This window comes from Thermobia domestica, chromosome 13, assembly GCF_964235325.1.
Source record: "Thermobia domestica chromosome 13, izTheDome1.hap1.1, whole genome shotgun sequence".
In the NCBI taxonomy this organism is placed as follows: Eukaryota; Metazoa; Arthropoda; class Insecta; order Zygentoma; family Lepismatidae; genus Thermobia; species Thermobia domestica.
Window position 1 is genome coordinate 110,991,879 of NC_137466.1, and position 19,672 is coordinate 111,011,550.

The following is a 19,672-nucleotide window of genomic DNA, read 5'->3' on the forward strand; positions in this document are numbered from 1 at the left end:
AATATTAGCGTTTTGAAAATACTACTACTATTGTACAGAATAAAGAATCTTCCAATCAAAACAAAATTATTAAAGGATAAAATTCCAAAGCACTGCCGGAGTGAGAACTTTTTTTTTCCCCCATAAATTAAAGGATAACTTAGATTATATAATTTGAGTACTGTGTGGGTGCGTAAGTCCATTAACACCGAGAATAAAAGGAAATTCACAATGTGCGATTTTAAAATTTAAATTAATATTGATTAATTGATTGATTTATATTTACCTTTGTCAGCAGCGAGGCTATATAGGACAAGGCCTACAGCTTATAAACTGGAACCTGAACCACTGAAGTGTGTTCGATGCGCTCCCACCTGGAATCGAAGCGGGATTTCGTGCACCGAAAGCACATGCACTATCATGAGAACAGCTAAGAGAGCTTCAAACTAACAGTTAAATTTGAAGAAGTAAACTTATTAATGAGACATAGTAGAGAAATGAAAACAGTCTCTTTCGTACATTACGATTCATTATTAGAAACTTGGATAAATCTGACGGACAAACCAGTGAAATGATCGCTAGGTAATATTATTAAAATATATAAATGTACGACGAAAATTTGTTTTAAAAGAAGTGTTTCATTTCAGTACACTTACATTATCCATGCGTGTTTTACGCAAGTTTATATTCTCATTAATATATGTTATTCAACTTCATCTTAAAATAATCTTACCATTAAAGACGTCTGTAGTTGGGGAGAAGAAATAGTGAAAATTAAATGCTTTTAAGTTAAAAATTACTAACATATTTCATTATATTCTATGAATTACTTGTCTTGTATCCTCTTACGAGGAGTATTAATATTTATGAATCGCAGCTCATGCAGTCAAGTCGAATTTGTCACTAAAGATTGTTAAATACTAATATTTATTAAGCAAAATAGTCCGTCCAAGCCGGTTAAAAGTAAGATTTTTGTTTTGCACTGAGCGGCGTCAAGCATATTTAAATTGTAATAAATTATGTTAAGATTGTTTAAACTAGAAATGCCTAAAGTAAAAAAAAAAAAAAATGTTTAACGGTAAAAAAAAGTAATAAAAAATGAGAGCAAACCTCTTATACTTATCTACTTGAGCGCCATCTTCCTACCATGAATTAGTTTCTCGTACTAATTTATTGTATTACTATAGAATTCATTTATTGTTGATAATAAAGAAGTGTACACACATCAAGAACAATGTCACGATTGTTTATAGCTGCAGTCAATACCATATAACATCTGAAAATTTTAAACTTTGCAATATTGTTTGAGAGATTTGTTTTGTAACATGAAATTAAATTTTGAAATAAAGTGCTAGACACGAATTTGTAAAGTATCACAAAAATAAAAGCTGGAATCTCCTAATAAATTAGTCATATGATGATAGAAAATGTTCCCTTTTCTATGAAGGGTAATTGATTTATTACATTTTTCTTGAACTCAAAAGATATTCTAGCTCTCGTTCGCTATTGTCTCTCTTTTAACCTTAAATTAATAGCGACGAGTTACTCACTGGAATGTGTGAATTTAGCAGATAACTAGAAAAATAACCATATGTATCCATGCAGAATTGCATATATATATATATATATATATATATATATATATATATATATGAAAGCAGCATGAAGTCTATTCCGTTAACAATTCACTTATAGGAGATCCACTTGTTTTTGGTGACGGATGGAAGACAAGTTAAAATACAGTATTTATTTATAAATACATAATTAATGTGATAAACATTTTTGAAGAGTTTTTAACACCCGTCCTTTCCCTATACTCGTTGGTGGATTTAGGAAACAATATGCTTTGGCTGTAGCACGCAAAGTGATGTCTTAAAATCCCATAACGTGTATGAAGTAAGATGAGAGGCATTCGTGAGATAAAATTTCACTGCTTGGCGTCGAAGAGGCGTTAGGAAATAGAATATTGAGCGAAGCGTGTGTTGCCTCACAGCTTGAGTTGAATGTGTCGAACAAGAAAAAAAGACGCCCAATTTGCTAAAGAAAATACGTGATAAAGTTTAAAATAATTAAAAAGAAAACAGTCAAGATGAAATGCAAATGAGACAGTTTAAAAAGGTCAATGCCAGCTCTTAAAATTTTATCACTACAACTAAGGAAAGAAAATTTACCTAGTGTACTAATTTTGCATACCAGAACTAGTATATTAGATAAGTTTTCTTCCTTGAGTTGTAGCGATAAAATTTTAATTTTCATTGATTGTGACTTCTCTCCAGAGCAACTGCCTGAAGAATATGTTTCTTTGACGAAAGAGCATGTTATATATATAAATCGTTATGTTTTCGTTGTTTCCGAGGTATATATCATAGTAGGAAGAAACGAAAGAGAATGCACATACTGCTTAGCATTATGGGAAAGTGTAAACAGGTATCGAAGTCTGGGAAAACGAGAAAATGTACCTCAACAGTATATCAGGGAAGACCATTACATAGCTGAAACACAGTTATTTCTCGAAATAGAGTTATTTTTATTTTACATTTCGTCACATACACCATTGTTCAATTTTGAAATGGAGGGAATCATTCTTCTATATTGGAATCAAAATATTATGTACTGAAAGAACAAGGAATGTCATCAACTTGAGACGCCAGTACAGATCAAACTAATCAGCTGTTTGATAAAGCTTAGATAATGGCATTATCAGCGAAAAGGCGCCATGAGAAAATTTTCTCTCACTTTAGAATATTCCATGGACAAGTCCTGTACTTTTGAGACAATGAACGTCTGAACAGCATCGAAACTGTTCTCGCTAGGTCAATTCAAATTATGTAGCAATATCCTATTTCCAAACTGGTCCCGGTTTATGATTCGGTGTTTTTGCCATTCCGTTAACATTTGTAATTGCCCAAATCTGTTCTGTGAAACATACTATATCAATAATTATGTGATAGAACTGAATCAGTGTGTGAGGTCACAACATTCATGTTTTCCTTTGAATAGCGATTAGATAAGATAGAAACTATTTAGTTTCATGTTTGTATTTCCCGAGTCTGAAAACTTCGGCGTCTTGCCAGTATATTGTGATGGATATCACTGTGTGCTTTGTTAATTCACTCACTTAATCGTTTATTACATGGAAGAAACGTGGAAGTTTATTACCGCAGAACACATTCGCCCTTGCATCCAGTTCAGTCCCATTAGGTTTACTATGACGCAGCTCAGTAAATTCAAATGAGCGATGTGTCCACTATTTAACTAAAATACCAAATTTAGGCCTACCCAAGTAATTTTTTCCAGTGGAAAGGTCGTGATTATATTTATGGATATTTTTATTGATTTATTTTGGTTCTTTTTTTAAACTCATTCCTAGAGAAGAAAGAAAAGTACTTCTAGAAAATGATATATAAATGTAGTACACTAAACCATCAATTTAACGGATTTCGGATTTAGCGGACAGAATTTGACTAATGTAGCAAATGGGAGAAATAAATACAGGCAAAAGCTTAGATAAGATTTTTGGCAGTTTCGGCAGATCATAACATGGCAGTTATTTGATTATTAAGAAATAAAATTCAGTGGGAAAGCAACTGAAGCAAGTTTTTCACCCTTCTGATACGCAGTTGTAAGGAATTTTTGTTTCTAATATGGTATCTGCAGTCAAGACTTTAAATTTACATTATACAGCACAATTTCGAGTGTAATATTCTATTTTATTGTCCATTAAATGGACTTCCGGTTATACGGACTCCTTTCGCTCGAATTAGCCAGTTAAATGCAGGATTTACTGTATGTATCATATGAATACTGAATACAGAATAAATGTATTATATATAAAATAAAAAGAATAAAAACGCTAAACACGGCAGTGCTCAGAATTTTGATTTATAAAACATAATCCTCTGTGATTTTTCCTTCTGCTTCGGAATACCTTCCTGTCGACACGTGAAGCGGGTTATCATTTTTTTTTACAGGTTGCAAAACTCGTGTTCTGTGTTTCAAAGATGGGTAGGTAGACGTTATCTAAGTTATTTATCATCAACGAACATTTACAGAGCGCAGCTATAGATAGAGTTTGTTCGTTTTCAGATGACGAGCGTATGTGTTACTCGGGCTTACCAACGCAGTTCTATGGTTCTTACAGTGAGAAATTGTTCATAATACTTCGCAGATTGTTTTTGTTGTAGTGTTTCTAATAGTAAACTCTACGTTACCCAAATCCAATACAATGCAGAGCTTTAGCGAATTACTTTTGCTAAGTAACATAAAACCTTATTTTGTTAAGTAAGTACTAACTTCTCTTCCGTTTTGTTTAAACGTAAGATTGGTAGATTTTCATCTGAAGTAACGAAAAATACTAGAGTAATTAGATTAAATCTGTATCATTGGTTCTGTATAGTGCCAAGCTGAGAAAATGAATCACCAGAATTTTGCTATAGTGATGAAGTTATGTATTCTAAATAAGAATATTCCGTTGTTGTTTACAAAGATTATGTCGAACGAATTTCTTACGTGAGTCTTCAATATCGAGCATGTAGAAGAGTTGTGACTATCTCTTAAACATGAATTAATATTTTTGAATGACTTGTTTCAAGTTCTTAATACTTACCTTGTCTTTTTTATTTTTATTTTTATTATTTTTATTTTATTTATTATTTTGTCTTGAATATAAAATGAATATAGTAGTCGGAGCCAGGACTTCCTTAAGACGTAATTTGAAGGGTCACTCGCTAACTGAAATTGCGTGTGTTAACTTTTCTATTGTTAAGCCAAGAAGTGAACTACTACCGTGCGTTATCAAGAAGAATCATTGTCGAAGTTTTTAAGAGTAATCTGATGAACCGGGCGATAGACATGAAGACGCCAGTCGAAGTGGATTCGTGATATATATGCATTGTATCAATTACCGCATCAGGTGATCCTACTGTTGAAACAGAAAATCTGGAATCTGTGCTAACATTTACATGTTTAAACAAGAAGAATTAAGATCAATTCCTTCCCACGTCATTATCGCCAATTACCAAATGCTGTAAGGAATCTTAGATAAGTGTATTTTAGTGAGTATTTTAAGGATTCACTGTAAAAAATGCTTTGTAAAGCACTGTTCTGTGGTTTGAAAGCTGTTTTAACCAATGGGCGGAGTTTGTTGAAATAAGTGGAATCTAGCACTTAGGGAGACTTGAATCAAGACTACAACGATTTCAGTGTCCAATAATCGCCATTCATAAAATTATAATTTCTTGATATTCAAAATAGCACACCACCTATAACTCTTCAGTTGAGAAAATACTCTTACTTTAGTACTGATTTGTAACTAACTCAGTCTATATCCTGTGGAACCCGGAGGTTCAATGTCGCGTTCACAACAGTTCTCCATTGACTTCTGTCCTTAGCCAACTGGTACCGATGTGTAAAAGATGTCAAAATGTAATAAAACAGAGTTCATTCTGATTTTCTCAGAAAGAAAAATGTATTAGCAATTCTTTGTAAACTAAATGTGTAATGTATTGGAGGTTCGAGGTGCTCGTACATTCCTACATAAGAACAAACTATATGTTTGAATAAATATTATCTTAATAGTCATAATGTAGTGATGTAGTATACACTTAACCTTCAAACATAATGATTTGAACTGTACAAAAATGTAGTTCTCGGATAAGTGTGCGATGTTCTTGTTCGTACATAATAAAATATATGCCTCTTTACTTTTCCTAATAAGAACTTTAGATGTAAATTTACGCAAATACACATATGTGTAGTGCACATATAGAATTTTTAGTAGTATTTAATTTTCCAGGTGCTGCCTGGTGGACAATGGCATCGCATTTAGCTGCACAAGACTATTTGGCTAGGCTGCAAGCTTCAGGTGGTATTCCTTTTGGAGGATTAGCACCAGATGCCTTGGTACCAGGTTTTGAACTCCTTGCCCCACCGCAGAGTCAACATAGTAAGTAGAAGTCCTTTTGAACATTAAAGAAACTTCTTGTCTTTCCAGACAAAATCATTGAGTGTTTTCACTGATCCTATTATATTTGCAGTTTCGCAAAATTAGAAAAATAGGATTATAATTCTGGTTATTATCCCTATATTTACAAACTGCTAGTTAGAAAAGAAGGAATGTGTGTGGAATTTACTAGTTCATAAGTTCTAATATATGAAAGTATGTAGGAGTGATATCCTACAACTGACAGTAGAACATTCTAGTGGAATAGAATTTAATGCAATGTACAACTAATACATGCATGTTGAAACTCAAAAAAAAAATATGTTGAAGATCTATTCATATTTGTAGCTTCAAAACTTAAAAATCCTATTCATTTTATAGTCCGATTAATATATAATAATTGTAATAATTGAAAGACCATTATAAACTGATACAGTATTGCGTTGACGTACTTTATCTAGTATAAAATATTTCTAACTACTGTTATTCCAATGTACTTCTATAACAGCTATTTCAGGTATTTATAACTTGAGTTTTTTTACTAGCTAGCAATCAGGTTATTGTGGGTGGATTAGCAGTTCTACTATATCATTATTAAGGTGGAAATAGTATTGTTCAAGCAGGGCTCTTGAGGAAAATCATATCGTTGAAAATTAGAATTTTATCGCTTCAAACTAAGAGAACACTTACGTATTGCCCTAATTCGACATTAGGTAAGTACTTCCTGTAGCTTGTAGCGATAATAATTATATTTTTTTAACGATGTGACTTCCTCAAGAGCTGCCACCAGGTCCAAGTACAGTATGGTCGAGTATGTTTTTTTTTTCTGTTTTTGTTTTAGTAAGCGTGTGGTCGTTGAATAGATGCGAAAGTTCAAACTAAATAAAAAATAATAATAAATTAAAGATAATAGTAATCATTTAATACATATGAGAAACAACTTCTGATTGAATCCTGGCACTTTTCAGGTTCATCGAAAATCAGCGGCAGCAGTAGTAGTAAATCATCGACTTCCAAATCATCATCCGGTACTTCATCATCGTCATCATCTGTGACTACAACAACTACAACAACCACGTTTACGTCATCTTCATCCAAGTCTGCAACAATGTCCACTAGCTCAGTGCCTACAATGACATCAACCTCATCGACAGCAGGAAGCGTAATCAGGTAAACAGTTGTTACTACATAGATGCAAAGTGATTATTAATTACTTTATGAGCTATTAACCCAATAGCAACTAGTGTATTTTTATCGATGCGATTACATGAAATTTTTCAACCACTATAGCTCAAGTTTTTCGGTGTAGAACTAACCAATCTCTATGCAAGTTATCTTTTTCTCTGGTACATATTACTAATATTTATTTTTCTATTTCTTAAATTTAAAAGATATTATAGGTGTTAGGTAATTATTCATGGTAACGATATAATTGATAACTAGATTTGGACGAATAAAATGGAATATGATAATAGAAATCTAAGTGTGCTTTGGTTACTGAAGAACTTGCTTTACAGTTTGTTTATTTCTTTCACGCATAATTTAAGTTAAGTTAGTGCGAATGTATTTGTTGAGCTACGAAACTACACTCTTGACCATGAAAATATGTTGAAAAAATGGCTGACAGATAAAATTAAAGCAAGATCAATACAATCATTTGTAAATTAGTTTTGCATAAACCACACTCAACGTTATACTCCTCCCCTCCCATCGTCATACCTTTCCTTCCATTCTTTTCAACTAGCCATACAAAAAAGATTAGATTGTCCTTTTGTTTAGTAATATCTTGGTATGGGCCTTTTCCTTTACAGTTTCAACAAATCACCACCACTGTTTCCTACTTACGAAAGTACACTGACAATTGCATATTGAGCTGAAAAAGACACTTCCTCTGTTATAGTAGTGGTGTTTCTGTATGCTGTTTTCATTGAGGGAAAATAAAGTTAGCTTTCAGTGGAGACACGAGATGAAAATAAAGGAAATCTACAATAGCAATATCAACGAAAAATGACCTTTGTCAGAACTCGTTTAAAAAAAGGAAGAAAATTTTGAATAATAGAATAATTGGCCCTATAATCGTTCTTCCTTGACATTTTTCTCTACGAGCAAAGTGTAATTCAGTTTTTTTAGAATAGTATTTGTTACTCTTCGACTAGTATTATCAGGTAGTCTAAAAAGTAGTGAGGTTTTTGCGCACGAAGTGGCGTTGGTATCCCAAATCTCAGGGTATGAGTCGCACCGGTCCGGCCCAACGTCATTTGACAGCTGACAGTTGAAGCGATTAGATGTGTAAAAAAATGTTGGAATTCTTATAATAAGGTATTGCTGAAGATAAGTGTGAATATATATGTATATTTCCATTCTGTTTGCCAAGCGAAGTATTGATTAAACCGGTCGTAACCTTTTGCCCTTTCATTGTTTCCGCATGTCTCCCCTTTTTCCTCCCTTTTCATCTTTAAATAATAATAATGATGATGCGGTAAATTATTATTATTATTATTATTATTATTATTATTCACAATGAAAATATAAGAATGTAAGACACAATTTTCTACATTATTATATTGTCATTGTATTTGATTTATGATTATTTACTTTAATATTTTCCCTTCTCTTTTTATTTTTTCAAAATTCCTTCATCCATATTGCTTCTACTTTTTCTACCACTCCACGGTGGCTCAGTGGTAGAGCGTTCACCTTTAGTGCATTGGGTCCTTAGTCCGGTCCCAGCGGGTGCTAAGTGAGCTTCGTGGTGGACAAACACTGTGTGCTTGGGTTTTCTCCCGTTTCCCCCTACTTTCTTCATTCCACCATTTCATTCATTTCTTGTCATCACTGTCTCCTTTAGCCTAGCCGACATAATCGTGGGACGTAAAACTTAAAGATTTTATTTCATTGTTTCTTTCTACCACTCTCCTATCCCAGCTTTCCTTCTTGTCTCGCTGTTACCATATTCTGACTTTCCACATTATAGCTCTTATTTTTGTTTCTCTGTACCTAGTGATTTTCTGCAGTCTGTAAACTCCTGTCCTTTCTCTTGACATTTTTTTGACGCTTCGCCCTGGCCACACTTTCGCCGTTATAACATTCGAACATAACATAACGTAACATTCAATTTGTCTGACAGTGACAAATGACAGAGAACTTAAGTTTCGAGTTTCCTTTTTCTTTTTTCACCTATGTTTACATTCAGATGACGTGTTATTCAGTCTCAAAACGTGTGTGTCTATATTTAGGTTTCTTTGTGTATTTTTGTTCGTAACTGTAATGTAGGATACTTTCTATTTTTATTTTGATTTCTGTATGTATACGCAGGGATTCCTTGGTCCTTCCTTATATATGAAAAATAAAGTTAAAACTCTGTCGCAAAACCCCATGCTAGTACGCTAGATTATTGGAATTGTGTTCATTTGCATCAATTCACACAATAAATACTTCAACTTCAGTATCAACATTTAAGGATATACATTACACACCTGGTTGCATTATATGTAAGATTCATTCTTATGCTTCGCTAATTTGGAAACAAGAACTATATGCTCAATACAAAAGTATTTGGCAGTGCTTTGAGGCGATGTACAAAAGTCTTTTCTATGGATTTTTGCTGATATATTTTTTTTCTCGCTTCTAGAGAGAGTAACACACGTATCAAAGGCTCAGCTAAGCTAAAGTAAAGATCTAATGTTAAATATGTGCAAGACGAAGTTGTATTGCAGGTTGCAAAAAGTACCATTACAGGATATAAACTCTAAGAGTAATATAGATTCTTGTGCTTTGCTTTCAATTACGAATTGGTACTAATGTTTGTTAGTGTCTGTTTTATATTACATCGTTTGATGATTTTTAGTGTTGCCACTAAATGTATATTTTGTTCAAAAATACACCCCCACATACATACATACAGAAAAGCGAGAATCTACTGGTAGGATCTTTTTCGTTTCATCGTACAGTAATAGTAGTGCTAGGTTGTAATAAAATCCTACTCTTTTTGTCTCACACAAATCAGCTTTCCACCTTCTGAAACAGTCTGGCCTGGCTCGTGGTCTCATGGAATTCTAAGGTATTGCGTGCTTTGTATGACAACGTGTTAATTTCTTGTTTTATTTCTTTGTTATGCTATGTGTTTTTCACAGTGCAGCTGCATCATGCACTGAAGAATGTTTCCGTACGCTTGCACAGTTGAATCGTTCAAAGTTAGATGTAGTTCAATTTATAGTTGCGTTACTATGCTTCACTTATTTTGTAAATAATAATTTAAGAAAACAAAAAGGAAGAGAGAGAAAAGGTATGATGAAAAGTCTTTATATTGCCTGTAGTAATTTTATTTATCAGTTTTACTTGATATATTCAGAATTATAGTCTCGTAGGAGTACATTATTGACTAGTGGTGTAAACCTACTACCACATTATAGTGTGGTAATAGGTTTATTTTAATGGCATAGCCAATTCTCGGTATTACTGTGAATATAACATATAATGCTTAATGTAAGGAACTAAACTCAGGCATGATTTCAAATATTAACTTGAAGTAACCTTGGTATATGTTCATCATTCAGTTATAACCGATTTTCAATGGAAACTCCCATTTTCCTCAAGAGACATTTTTAATGCGTCTACTGCGAACTCATAACATGGCATTAGTCGTTGTGGTATAGATATCAGAGTAGTTCTATGAAATCTAAAATATTTTACGCTGCAACTTTTGTTCCTGATAATATCGAAGTATTTTGTATATACTTCTATCACTAGAAGAAATGTTTTTGTCTAGTATTTCTATACTATGACGATTGATTTCACATGACGTGGTGAGTTTGCAGTAGATGTTTTAAGAAAACACCACTGAGAAAGGTGGGAGTTACTAAATGACGAAGTTACCAAGGTTAGTCCCAGTTGATATTGTGCTTTTGAATAAGTGACTTTCCAGCTACATTGCTTTTGCTGCTTACTGAAGATCATTCAGTTTCAAATTAAATGATTGTTATTCAACGATAAATCATCCATTTATGCTCGTAATTCATTTTTTTTTTTTTTTCGTTAACTTATTTTAGTATATATTTCGTTTACTCCAATAATTGTATTTCATAGATAACAGTTGTTTATATATATAATATATTCGCGAAACTGTTTGATGTATTTAATAGAACATATGAATTGATTTGATTAACCATTCTCACGTCATCTTAATTTTCATTCAGTTCTGCATAGTAACCAGATCTGTAATTTAATCAATACGCAATTTTGCTCCTAGAATTGCATTGTACTGAAATAAAAACAAGGTACATACTAGAACTTTATAATTCAGTAGGAGATTGATATATATCAGCTTACGAAAATAGAATGCAGCTTCATACACTTCAAATGTCTGGTGCTCCTAATATCTACTAATTATCAATAAATTTCTTTCAATATTCCGAAGATTTTAGCATCCATTAGCTAGCTATAGCATGTGTAAAACTTCTGGAATAATCACAAAACGTTTCGTGTAAGGTACAAATGGTTTAGAGTTTGAATAACAAATTGTTTGCTTCATGAGACAAAATGTAGGTATAACATATAAGAATTATATTGCTAATTATCTTGTTGAAGCTTGAAAATAAAATAGTAGATATATTTACAAGATAATTTGCTAACAGATTATATACAGGCTTACATATATTCTAAAGTTAGTGCCGTTTGTGTATTATGCTTTTTACAGTTTTTAAATTTTGTATATTATTATTAAGCAGTCTATTTCCACCAATACAGTCGAGCTCTTAGAAGTTTCACGTACCACTCAATACTTCTTTTGACAAAATTAATTTTGTCTTCTTTCCGGCTATTCTATGTTCTCTTGTATAACGAACACATTGCAGACGAATGAAATTCTTTTTATATTATTTCAATTTTTGAATGAAGTAGTATCATATTTAGGTAAGTCAGTAAACTAGTGAGTGAACTGATCTCTTTCAGAATATTTCTTTAAATAAATAAATAAAAAAAAAAAAAAGGGAGGGAGGGGAAGCTTTGGCACTTGAAATATTTTTCATATAATTGTCCCATAAAATTGATAAATTTAAAATGGGGAACTAAGATCTTTCTCGCTTTTAAGTATTTGATGTCCACTGTAAATTGATATATTTGTGTATAATTTGGATAGTTTTAGTTATCTCTTTAGAAATAATGACTCGAAAATCATATCTTTCAATTGGCACTTGCTTTCAATCGAACCTAAGTAACTATTGGTTGAGAGACACAGAAGCTCGTTCACAGAGTATTCGTCTCTCGTGTTCGGGATTTTAAAATTCGATTCCGTCATTGAACTTAATGGTATACGAATACTACTTATTGATATTGTTTAAATGCTTTTGCTCCCTGTTATTTTAATAAGATTCTATTAGTTATTTCACTTTCATCATTCACGTGCATTATCTGTGTGTTTCACTTAGCCTACAGAACATAATGTGTAATTTTAAATTTCATTTGAATTTTTCATAATCATACAGAACGGTGATGATAATTAATTTTCGAGTGAATAGTGTGAGTAAGAAATAATTTTCTGGAATATTGGGATTAGCATACCAATACATTAGGTTTGTCGTATTTTCAATGAATGCAGTCCTATTTTGTAAGGAACTAGTTTTGCTTAATGTATGCTGCATGCACAGAAAGGGGAAAAATCCCCTGAATTTATTTTAAATATTATTTTGTAACAGTAATAACAATGATTATAAATAAGTATCTTTTAATTATCAGTTTTGCACTGATTTCTTTTGTAACTTGTGAGTTGATGGCCGTTGCTTGAGTAGTTGTCATTTGTCTTTTGTCACGATTTTTTTGCATATATGGACACAAGATTGCTGTTTGCTATAACATTTTAATGTGCGTGTTCCTTTTCAGGTTTCACAGAGTTAACACTAAATTTTTGATTATTTCATGATTCGTGTTTTTCTGAAACAAAGCGATTGTTACATTGTCTACATAAAATCAGTCAAATGCTAAAAAAATGTTTAGATTGTTTTCCAACGTTGTGTATACATTTAAATTAACTTACTAATATGAAATCTGCAGAGGGATATATATATACAGTGTTTTTGCGTTCACGTATATGTTACCTTTGCTTATTGCAACAAGAGTTTCTATTCACAGAGCAGCGTGATCGCACAGTTCAGTGAACTTATCTTTGGAACTGTCATTGCATTGCATTAAACAAGTACCCTTGCACGAGTTGAAGAGTTAGCTGGGTAATTCTCTGCAGTAAATCTTAATACTTTCTAACTCAATACTTAAAATTGAGTAATGACGTAGTCTATGTACGTATAATGAATTTACACATACTCTTGTTTGATCTCATCTGCAGGCTCAAAAGTACTCTTGATGCGAAAAAATTTAAGGTCTTAATAAAAATAATAATTAAAACAAAAAAAAAAAAAAAAAAATCTGTAGCATAAGTTTCTAAGATCGAAAATTAGGACAGTGCTTTTTAGAATCAAATGTAATATTATTTTTAGGGATGTTACTGCAAATATGTGAAATTCTATCGTGCTGTTCATTGTACTTCAATATTAAATATTCTAAAGTACTCATCAGTTGATTTGAAGTAATCAAATACCATATTTAAGTGGTGGTGATATTTGTTGGAATACTCGTGTAGCAGAGTTGCTAAATTTAATTTATTTTCAAAATCTGTGCTTGTATACAGGCTTGTGACAATAATTATTGTCCATTTTTACATAATCTGTTCCTTTTTAAGTAGTTAATTTTTAAGTCTTGAGTAGTTAGGTTTTAATAGATTTATCTATATTATTTGAAAAATAAAGGTCAAACAGGCAGCTAGTGAATAATAATAATAAACAACCTTAGTGATATATTACGGTATCATTGGAAGAGCAGCACCATGATTTGATTTTCATTTTAATTTCACGAGATATCCGTTACCTTAAGGACACCATTCTCAATAGTTATATGAGTTGTCAAAATACATTTGAATTTTAAGTGTTGTTGCCAATTTATCAATTTCATTTTGCAGTGATCCATCGAGCATTCTTGGAGGTGTTCGTCTTCCTCCAGATACCGAGATTATTAAGTATACTTCCTCAATCATTGGGCCAAAGGTTCCTGGGACAACTAACAGAGGGCGGAAGAAAACAATCTCTCTGGACCCGCCGTCTGTCACCGTTGTTCCTTCGATGGGCTTCTCTGGATCCTCAGGTCTTATTGTTGAAAGAAAGAGAAGGCCATTGGTATGTAGCAGGAGAAAGTTAAGTTGATAAATTCATTTTCCTATAACATAAAAATAAAATAAAGTATACACAAAGGAAATATGTATATCACAATATTTAGATGTAATTTGTATTACCTTCTTTGGACATAAGGAAATAGTCCAAATCAATATCGTGGATTAAGTTGCTGTCTGCTACTTAATAACATGGGATTGTTCAGTTCTGCTACTTAATAACATGGGATTGTTCAGTTGATTTGGCTCCTAACTAAAGTTGCACTTACCAAAAACACCTAGAATATACTTTTACTGTGAACCTTTCGGCAAACTGTTATTGCCATCCTCATCACAGATACTTGGAGACAACTAATGTTCCTAGATAAGCTACATTACTGTTGATTAAACAAAAACTTAGCTTTTCCAACAGTGATGTTTCAACGAAATTCTTGTGCACTAACCCTGTAACACTAACAAGTAATAATTAGTGAACATTGATTTAAAATCTTTCTGATGACAATAAGCTTTTGTCGAAACGTTCACAGTAGAAGTATATTCTTTTTTTTTCTTTTTTTTTTTTAATAAGTACAATTTTAGTTAGTATTTAATATGTATCCTATCAAGTCATTAAATGATTTAATGGTATTGTTTCTGTTAATTTATGGCACATGTTCAACCGTAAACTTATTGTAATATTAGTTGCCGTGAATAATCATTATTATTGAAGGACAAAATAAAGACGGAAATGAAAATTTGTATTTTGTTTCCGAAATTTACTTATGAATAATTCATTTAAAAGCAAAATTTTGAATTTAAACTAAATCCTTGTAACAACTTCGAATCACGCTACTTCATAGCATTTGAACACTGATTGTATTACTAGCTTACTTTGTACTGAACACTATTCACATTACTTCCGAACGTTAAAGAACTGAAGATGATGCTCTGACACTCTCCAGTCAAACTATATAATGTGAAAGGAAGATCTGCTATGTAAAGCAGAACAATCATACAGTCGCTGTTAATTCAAATGCTTCTATGCTTAGAGCACTCAAAACGTAAATTTCAGGAATATACTAAGTTAAAAGTTTGTACAATGCACTTCCTTTAATAAAGAGTTAGGAAAATGCGCAGTGATTTAATTGATTGGGATAATTATTTTGGTTGCCTATCTGCAGACCCAATGTAGGATTTATGTATTGTGCAGGATTTACACAGTAGTTTTATATCTTCAAAATTTTGAAAAAAGAAAATAACTTTAGTACTTATTAAACAATGAAAGTAGAAAACCTACACTTTCTTCTTCATTGATAAAATGCTGACATGTTTGGAAAACTATTTTCCAAAACATAATGTTGCCAGACCATAATAAGGCATTAGTAATTCCTTCTGAGGTAAGCGTGCTGATAAGTAATCTAAATAATTATCCCGATAATTTAAATCGTTGCTCAAATAAGTAAGCTATTGCCTTAGTCTTTCATTCACGAATATAATTCACATATATTGTCTATTTTTTTTCTCGCGTTGAGTTGTTAGTCAAACTGTTGTCAAATTACATACACATTATGAGTACCTAAATCACTAAATCGTTTCTGAAAGACAAGTATCTAGAGAGGTTAAAAATTCATTCATATTTATGTAAATTCTGTTTCATGATTCTCTCTAGCTTGGTAACTTGAAGTGGTGTAATCTCTACATTTGTGTATGCAGTTAATGTAATCGTACTACATCGAAATGTGTATGTTTCTTATTATGGTATTATTATCAGAACTTTTTTGTTTTAATTTTTCACTACAGGAGACTCCAAGAGATCGCTCAACATCATCTCCAATGGATCGAGTCGAAGTGATCAAACTCCCAGCACACACAAGCACAACCGTAACAAATGGGTCCGTTGGAAGTACAAATAGTCTAGCGTCACTGAATATTCCTACGTTTAGCGCGTTCTCCTCCTCCTCCACCTCGGCCTCTGCGTCTGTGTCAACCGCAGGAGCTACGGCGTCTGCATCAGACGATGCGCCACTAAATTTGTCTATGAAACCTCAAACCACGACGTCTTCATCGACCACTGCGTCTACGACGTGTACATCTACCCCTACCTCCACCGAGAGAATATGTAAGCATATATGTTCATATTTATAGGTTATTACTTAATATACATTCTATTATACTATTTAATAATAATAATAATATCTGATACTCACTTGAAGTATCTCATTAAAAATAGTTGCAGCTTTAGAAATAAATTCTTGCCATCATCAGTATGTTAAATGAAGAAAATGTAGTTCTCAAATTTCTTTTCTGTTTATTCTTGATATTACACTGCTGATAATTGTAGCTGGGGAGACCAAAATCTCATTGTTATATTAAAATGCGTCATGTCTCAGATTATTAGGATACTTTTTTATATAAATGTTTAACTTTCTTTAAAAAATATTCACATAATTCTGTACGTAAGATTTTATTGATCTATTTTATTCTGTTAATGCTACAAATCACATTACATATAATCACTTAAAATTAGATATAATATGACTATTAAATTTGTAAGTGTAATATGACCCTAACCAGGAAAAATATAACCACTAAAGTATACACAAATTGAACACTTACATTTCAACGACCAATTGTCTTTATCTTCAGTGCAGGTTCCTTAGGACATCAAGCTGCTTGTAGAACTGAATATTTTCATCAGTTTCTTTTAATGTAAAAATAGTGTTAATTGATCTATTTTTAAATTCGTAAAATTACTGTCTCTGTGCATCATGTATCTGTGCAATACTACCTTGTTAATACCACTTCACTTGATACGAAGAGCCGTTACGGATATCCCACTCGATCACTGTTGGTTACTTCTGAAACCTGTGTGTTTTTCACCTTATCTGAATTTAAAAATTCTTGTCAATGTAATATAAGCCGGAAACTTATATAACTGTGTCCAGCACATTTGTAAATTAAATGGACTTGCTATAAAGAGCCGGTACGACTATTCCACTAAATCAATTTGACGAAGTTTGTGAAGTCTGTATTGTTTTCCACCTTACCGGTACTCAACTATAATAGTGGTATACCGACAAGATATGTATGTGTTAGTCGTTCAAACGTATGCGTGGAATTTTTGTATGGGTGTTTTGGTGAATATATTTTTTCTGGTTAATGATATGCATCCTGTGATTTCATTGAGTAATAATACACCCCTCTTTCCTTTCAGCTCGAAGAAAGCCAGGTCCGAAACCACGGCGTATAATCCAGACATCAACGCCAACATCCAATTCATCTCTCTCAATTTCTTCCATTATGAGTCCAACAGTTGGTAGCCCTTCGCCTCTAGCAAGTCCATCAATCGGTAGTTCTTCATCGCACGCTGCAAGTTCACCGCTGACCCCTTCGTCGTCACTGGGAACATCGTCGCTTGGTGCAGCGTCTTCACTGACAGCAACGCCGTCTCTTGCTGCAACACCTCCCACGCTTGCAACGTCTTCTCTTTCTGTGACCTCTCTGACCACTCCCTCACTCGTCTCGTCGTCTTTAGCATCTTCCAGTCTACCTGGATCGTCGCTGGCTCACTTGTTCGCATCACCGGATACATCGAAACAGGGAGGAGGAGGAGGAGGAGGAGGAGGAGGAGGAGGAAGTGACGATGGAGACTCTCAATCAAAGGTCTGTATAATACTCTTGTTTATAGTCTTAGCTTTATCTTGTTATAGAATAAAGATATTATGCAGAAAATTTAATATTGCATTCCAGATTCCAATACAAACGAGAATGTTAGAATGTTGTGTTAAAATAATATTGACAGATATTTGCTAATGTACGATATAGAATACATACATATTCGTAAATGAAATATTACTAACCTTGTATCCGTTTGTAAATGAAATACTAAATATGTATCAGTTTGTAAATTAAATAATACTAACTTTGTGTTTGTAAATCAAATACTAATTTTGTATCCAGTAAATGAAATACTAATAACTTTGAATTGGAAAATAGCATTTAATTTACAAATATTAAATATTTAAATAGCTTTATGGTCTTGGAACATATTTAATTCATTCAAATTAATAGTCATTCAGGACGCTATGGGGAGAGATACAGAGGGAAAGAGAAGAAAACATCCGAGCCGAATACTAACTTCTTGATTAAGGTGTCTTTACCGAAAAGCATTTATCAGTATGCAAAATTATGATACTGGACTTCCAGTAAAAATTGAAGTCTTGACAATACTTCCAGTGTACTCGTATCTCTTATAATCTCGAAAACTGTGAGTTTTATTACTTTTATAGAATTACGTATTGTTTTAAGTAGTAGTGCTGGCTGAATTCGGATATACATATATCTCCACTGCAATGCTTATGAGTTACATACTCGTTACCTCCACCTTCATACTGGTATCTTCTTCCCATACCGCAGAAACTGTTCAGATAATCTGCATTTCTAATATTAGTCCAATAGTTGTCTCTGTAATCTCTAAATAGTTAGCTTTCGCACTTCAGTATGGGAGACCAGAGTTCAATTTTCGGTAACAGCTTGTGTGGTTTGGATTCTATTTTAAGCAGTAGTTTCACGTGCCATATAGCCATATAGTTTCAGTGTTGAAAGAAGACTAAATATCACAATACATCTGAAGAGGATAAGTATTATATTCTCATTCAGAGAACATATGATCGAATATGAGCAAATTAATGTGTGAAACCTAGACAACTTCCAACTCAATCATTGGTGCTACTTCCAGAATCAAGTGTACTTTCGAAACCTTCCACTTAACTCCAAAGTCTCCTTCAGTCCAATGGTTCACAGAAACCACCTCCGTCATCGCCGTACCCATTTTCTTCTCCCCTCTTCAGTGTGGAAGTCCGAGCAAATGAATAATGTAACCCCACTATTCATAACATGTATATAGAAAAACCCAACTATACCAAATTTCGTGACATAATGTACAACTATTCAGAAGAAATAATAAAATTCCCTAATATTTAATTCCCCGTACACTTTTCCTATTTCGTGTTCAGCAGTTCAGAAAAGCATGTAATGATAGTTGAGTTCTCCTTTTCTCTAACCCTTCAAGATTGTTTCCGAAGTTCATGCATGTGAAAATTTAGTTTACACAATGTTTCGTGTGTTAAACAGCTTCTATTCCAAAATTCGAGACTTTGTGTTATACAGTCCATAAGTACAACCACCCAGTATTTACATATGAGTATAATCATTAAATTTAGAGTGAAATTTCTGAAATTATTCAAGCGAATGAGATGTTCGTATTCTTTGTATTGAAAATTCCCGATATACACGCTATGTATTGAAAGAGTCTTACGAACCAAGCTTCGTGTGTGTACTTTCAGTGATTTAAAAAAAAAAAAAAAAAAAGTTATCCTTGAATTCATCATGTGGAATGCAAGTCACTGATATATTCTTGTTATATGTAGTAAGACTCTCTGATATACCAAATTTTGTGTGTGGTCAGTAATTTAAAAGGAAATGTGATAATAATAAAATTATTTATATGATAATTTTTTGCATGTCTTGTTGCACGTTTTAAGCTATTGATCAGTTCCATG

The 19,672-nt window shown here is 32.7% G+C and overlaps 1 protein-coding gene across 17 annotated transcripts in view; it reads left to right on the forward strand.

The window, feature by feature from the left end:
• LOC145668426 (bromodomain adjacent to zinc finger domain protein 2B-like) overlaps nucleotides 1-19,672 on the forward strand; it is a 403,232-nt gene that overhangs the window by 298,446 nt on the left and 85,114 nt on the right. For 14 of the 17 annotated variants that reach the window (XM_081736246.1, XM_081736251.1, XM_081736248.1 and 11 more), the window contains 6 exons: nucleotides 5,759-5,923; nucleotides 6,889-7,090; nucleotides 9,927-9,980; nucleotides 13,926-14,139; nucleotides 15,912-16,230; nucleotides 17,326-17,774. In XM_081736246.1, coding sequence (XP_081592372.1) covers nucleotides 5,759-5,923; nucleotides 6,889-7,090; nucleotides 9,927-9,980; nucleotides 13,926-14,139; nucleotides 15,912-16,230; nucleotides 17,326-17,774 — 1,403 coding nt within the window. The remainder of the gene's footprint in view (nucleotides 1-5,758; nucleotides 5,924-6,888; nucleotides 7,091-9,926; nucleotides 9,981-13,925; nucleotides 14,140-15,911; nucleotides 16,231-17,325; nucleotides 17,775-19,672) is intronic. The other 3 variants (XM_081736249.1, XM_081736262.1, XM_081736255.1) reach the window with 2 other exon arrangements.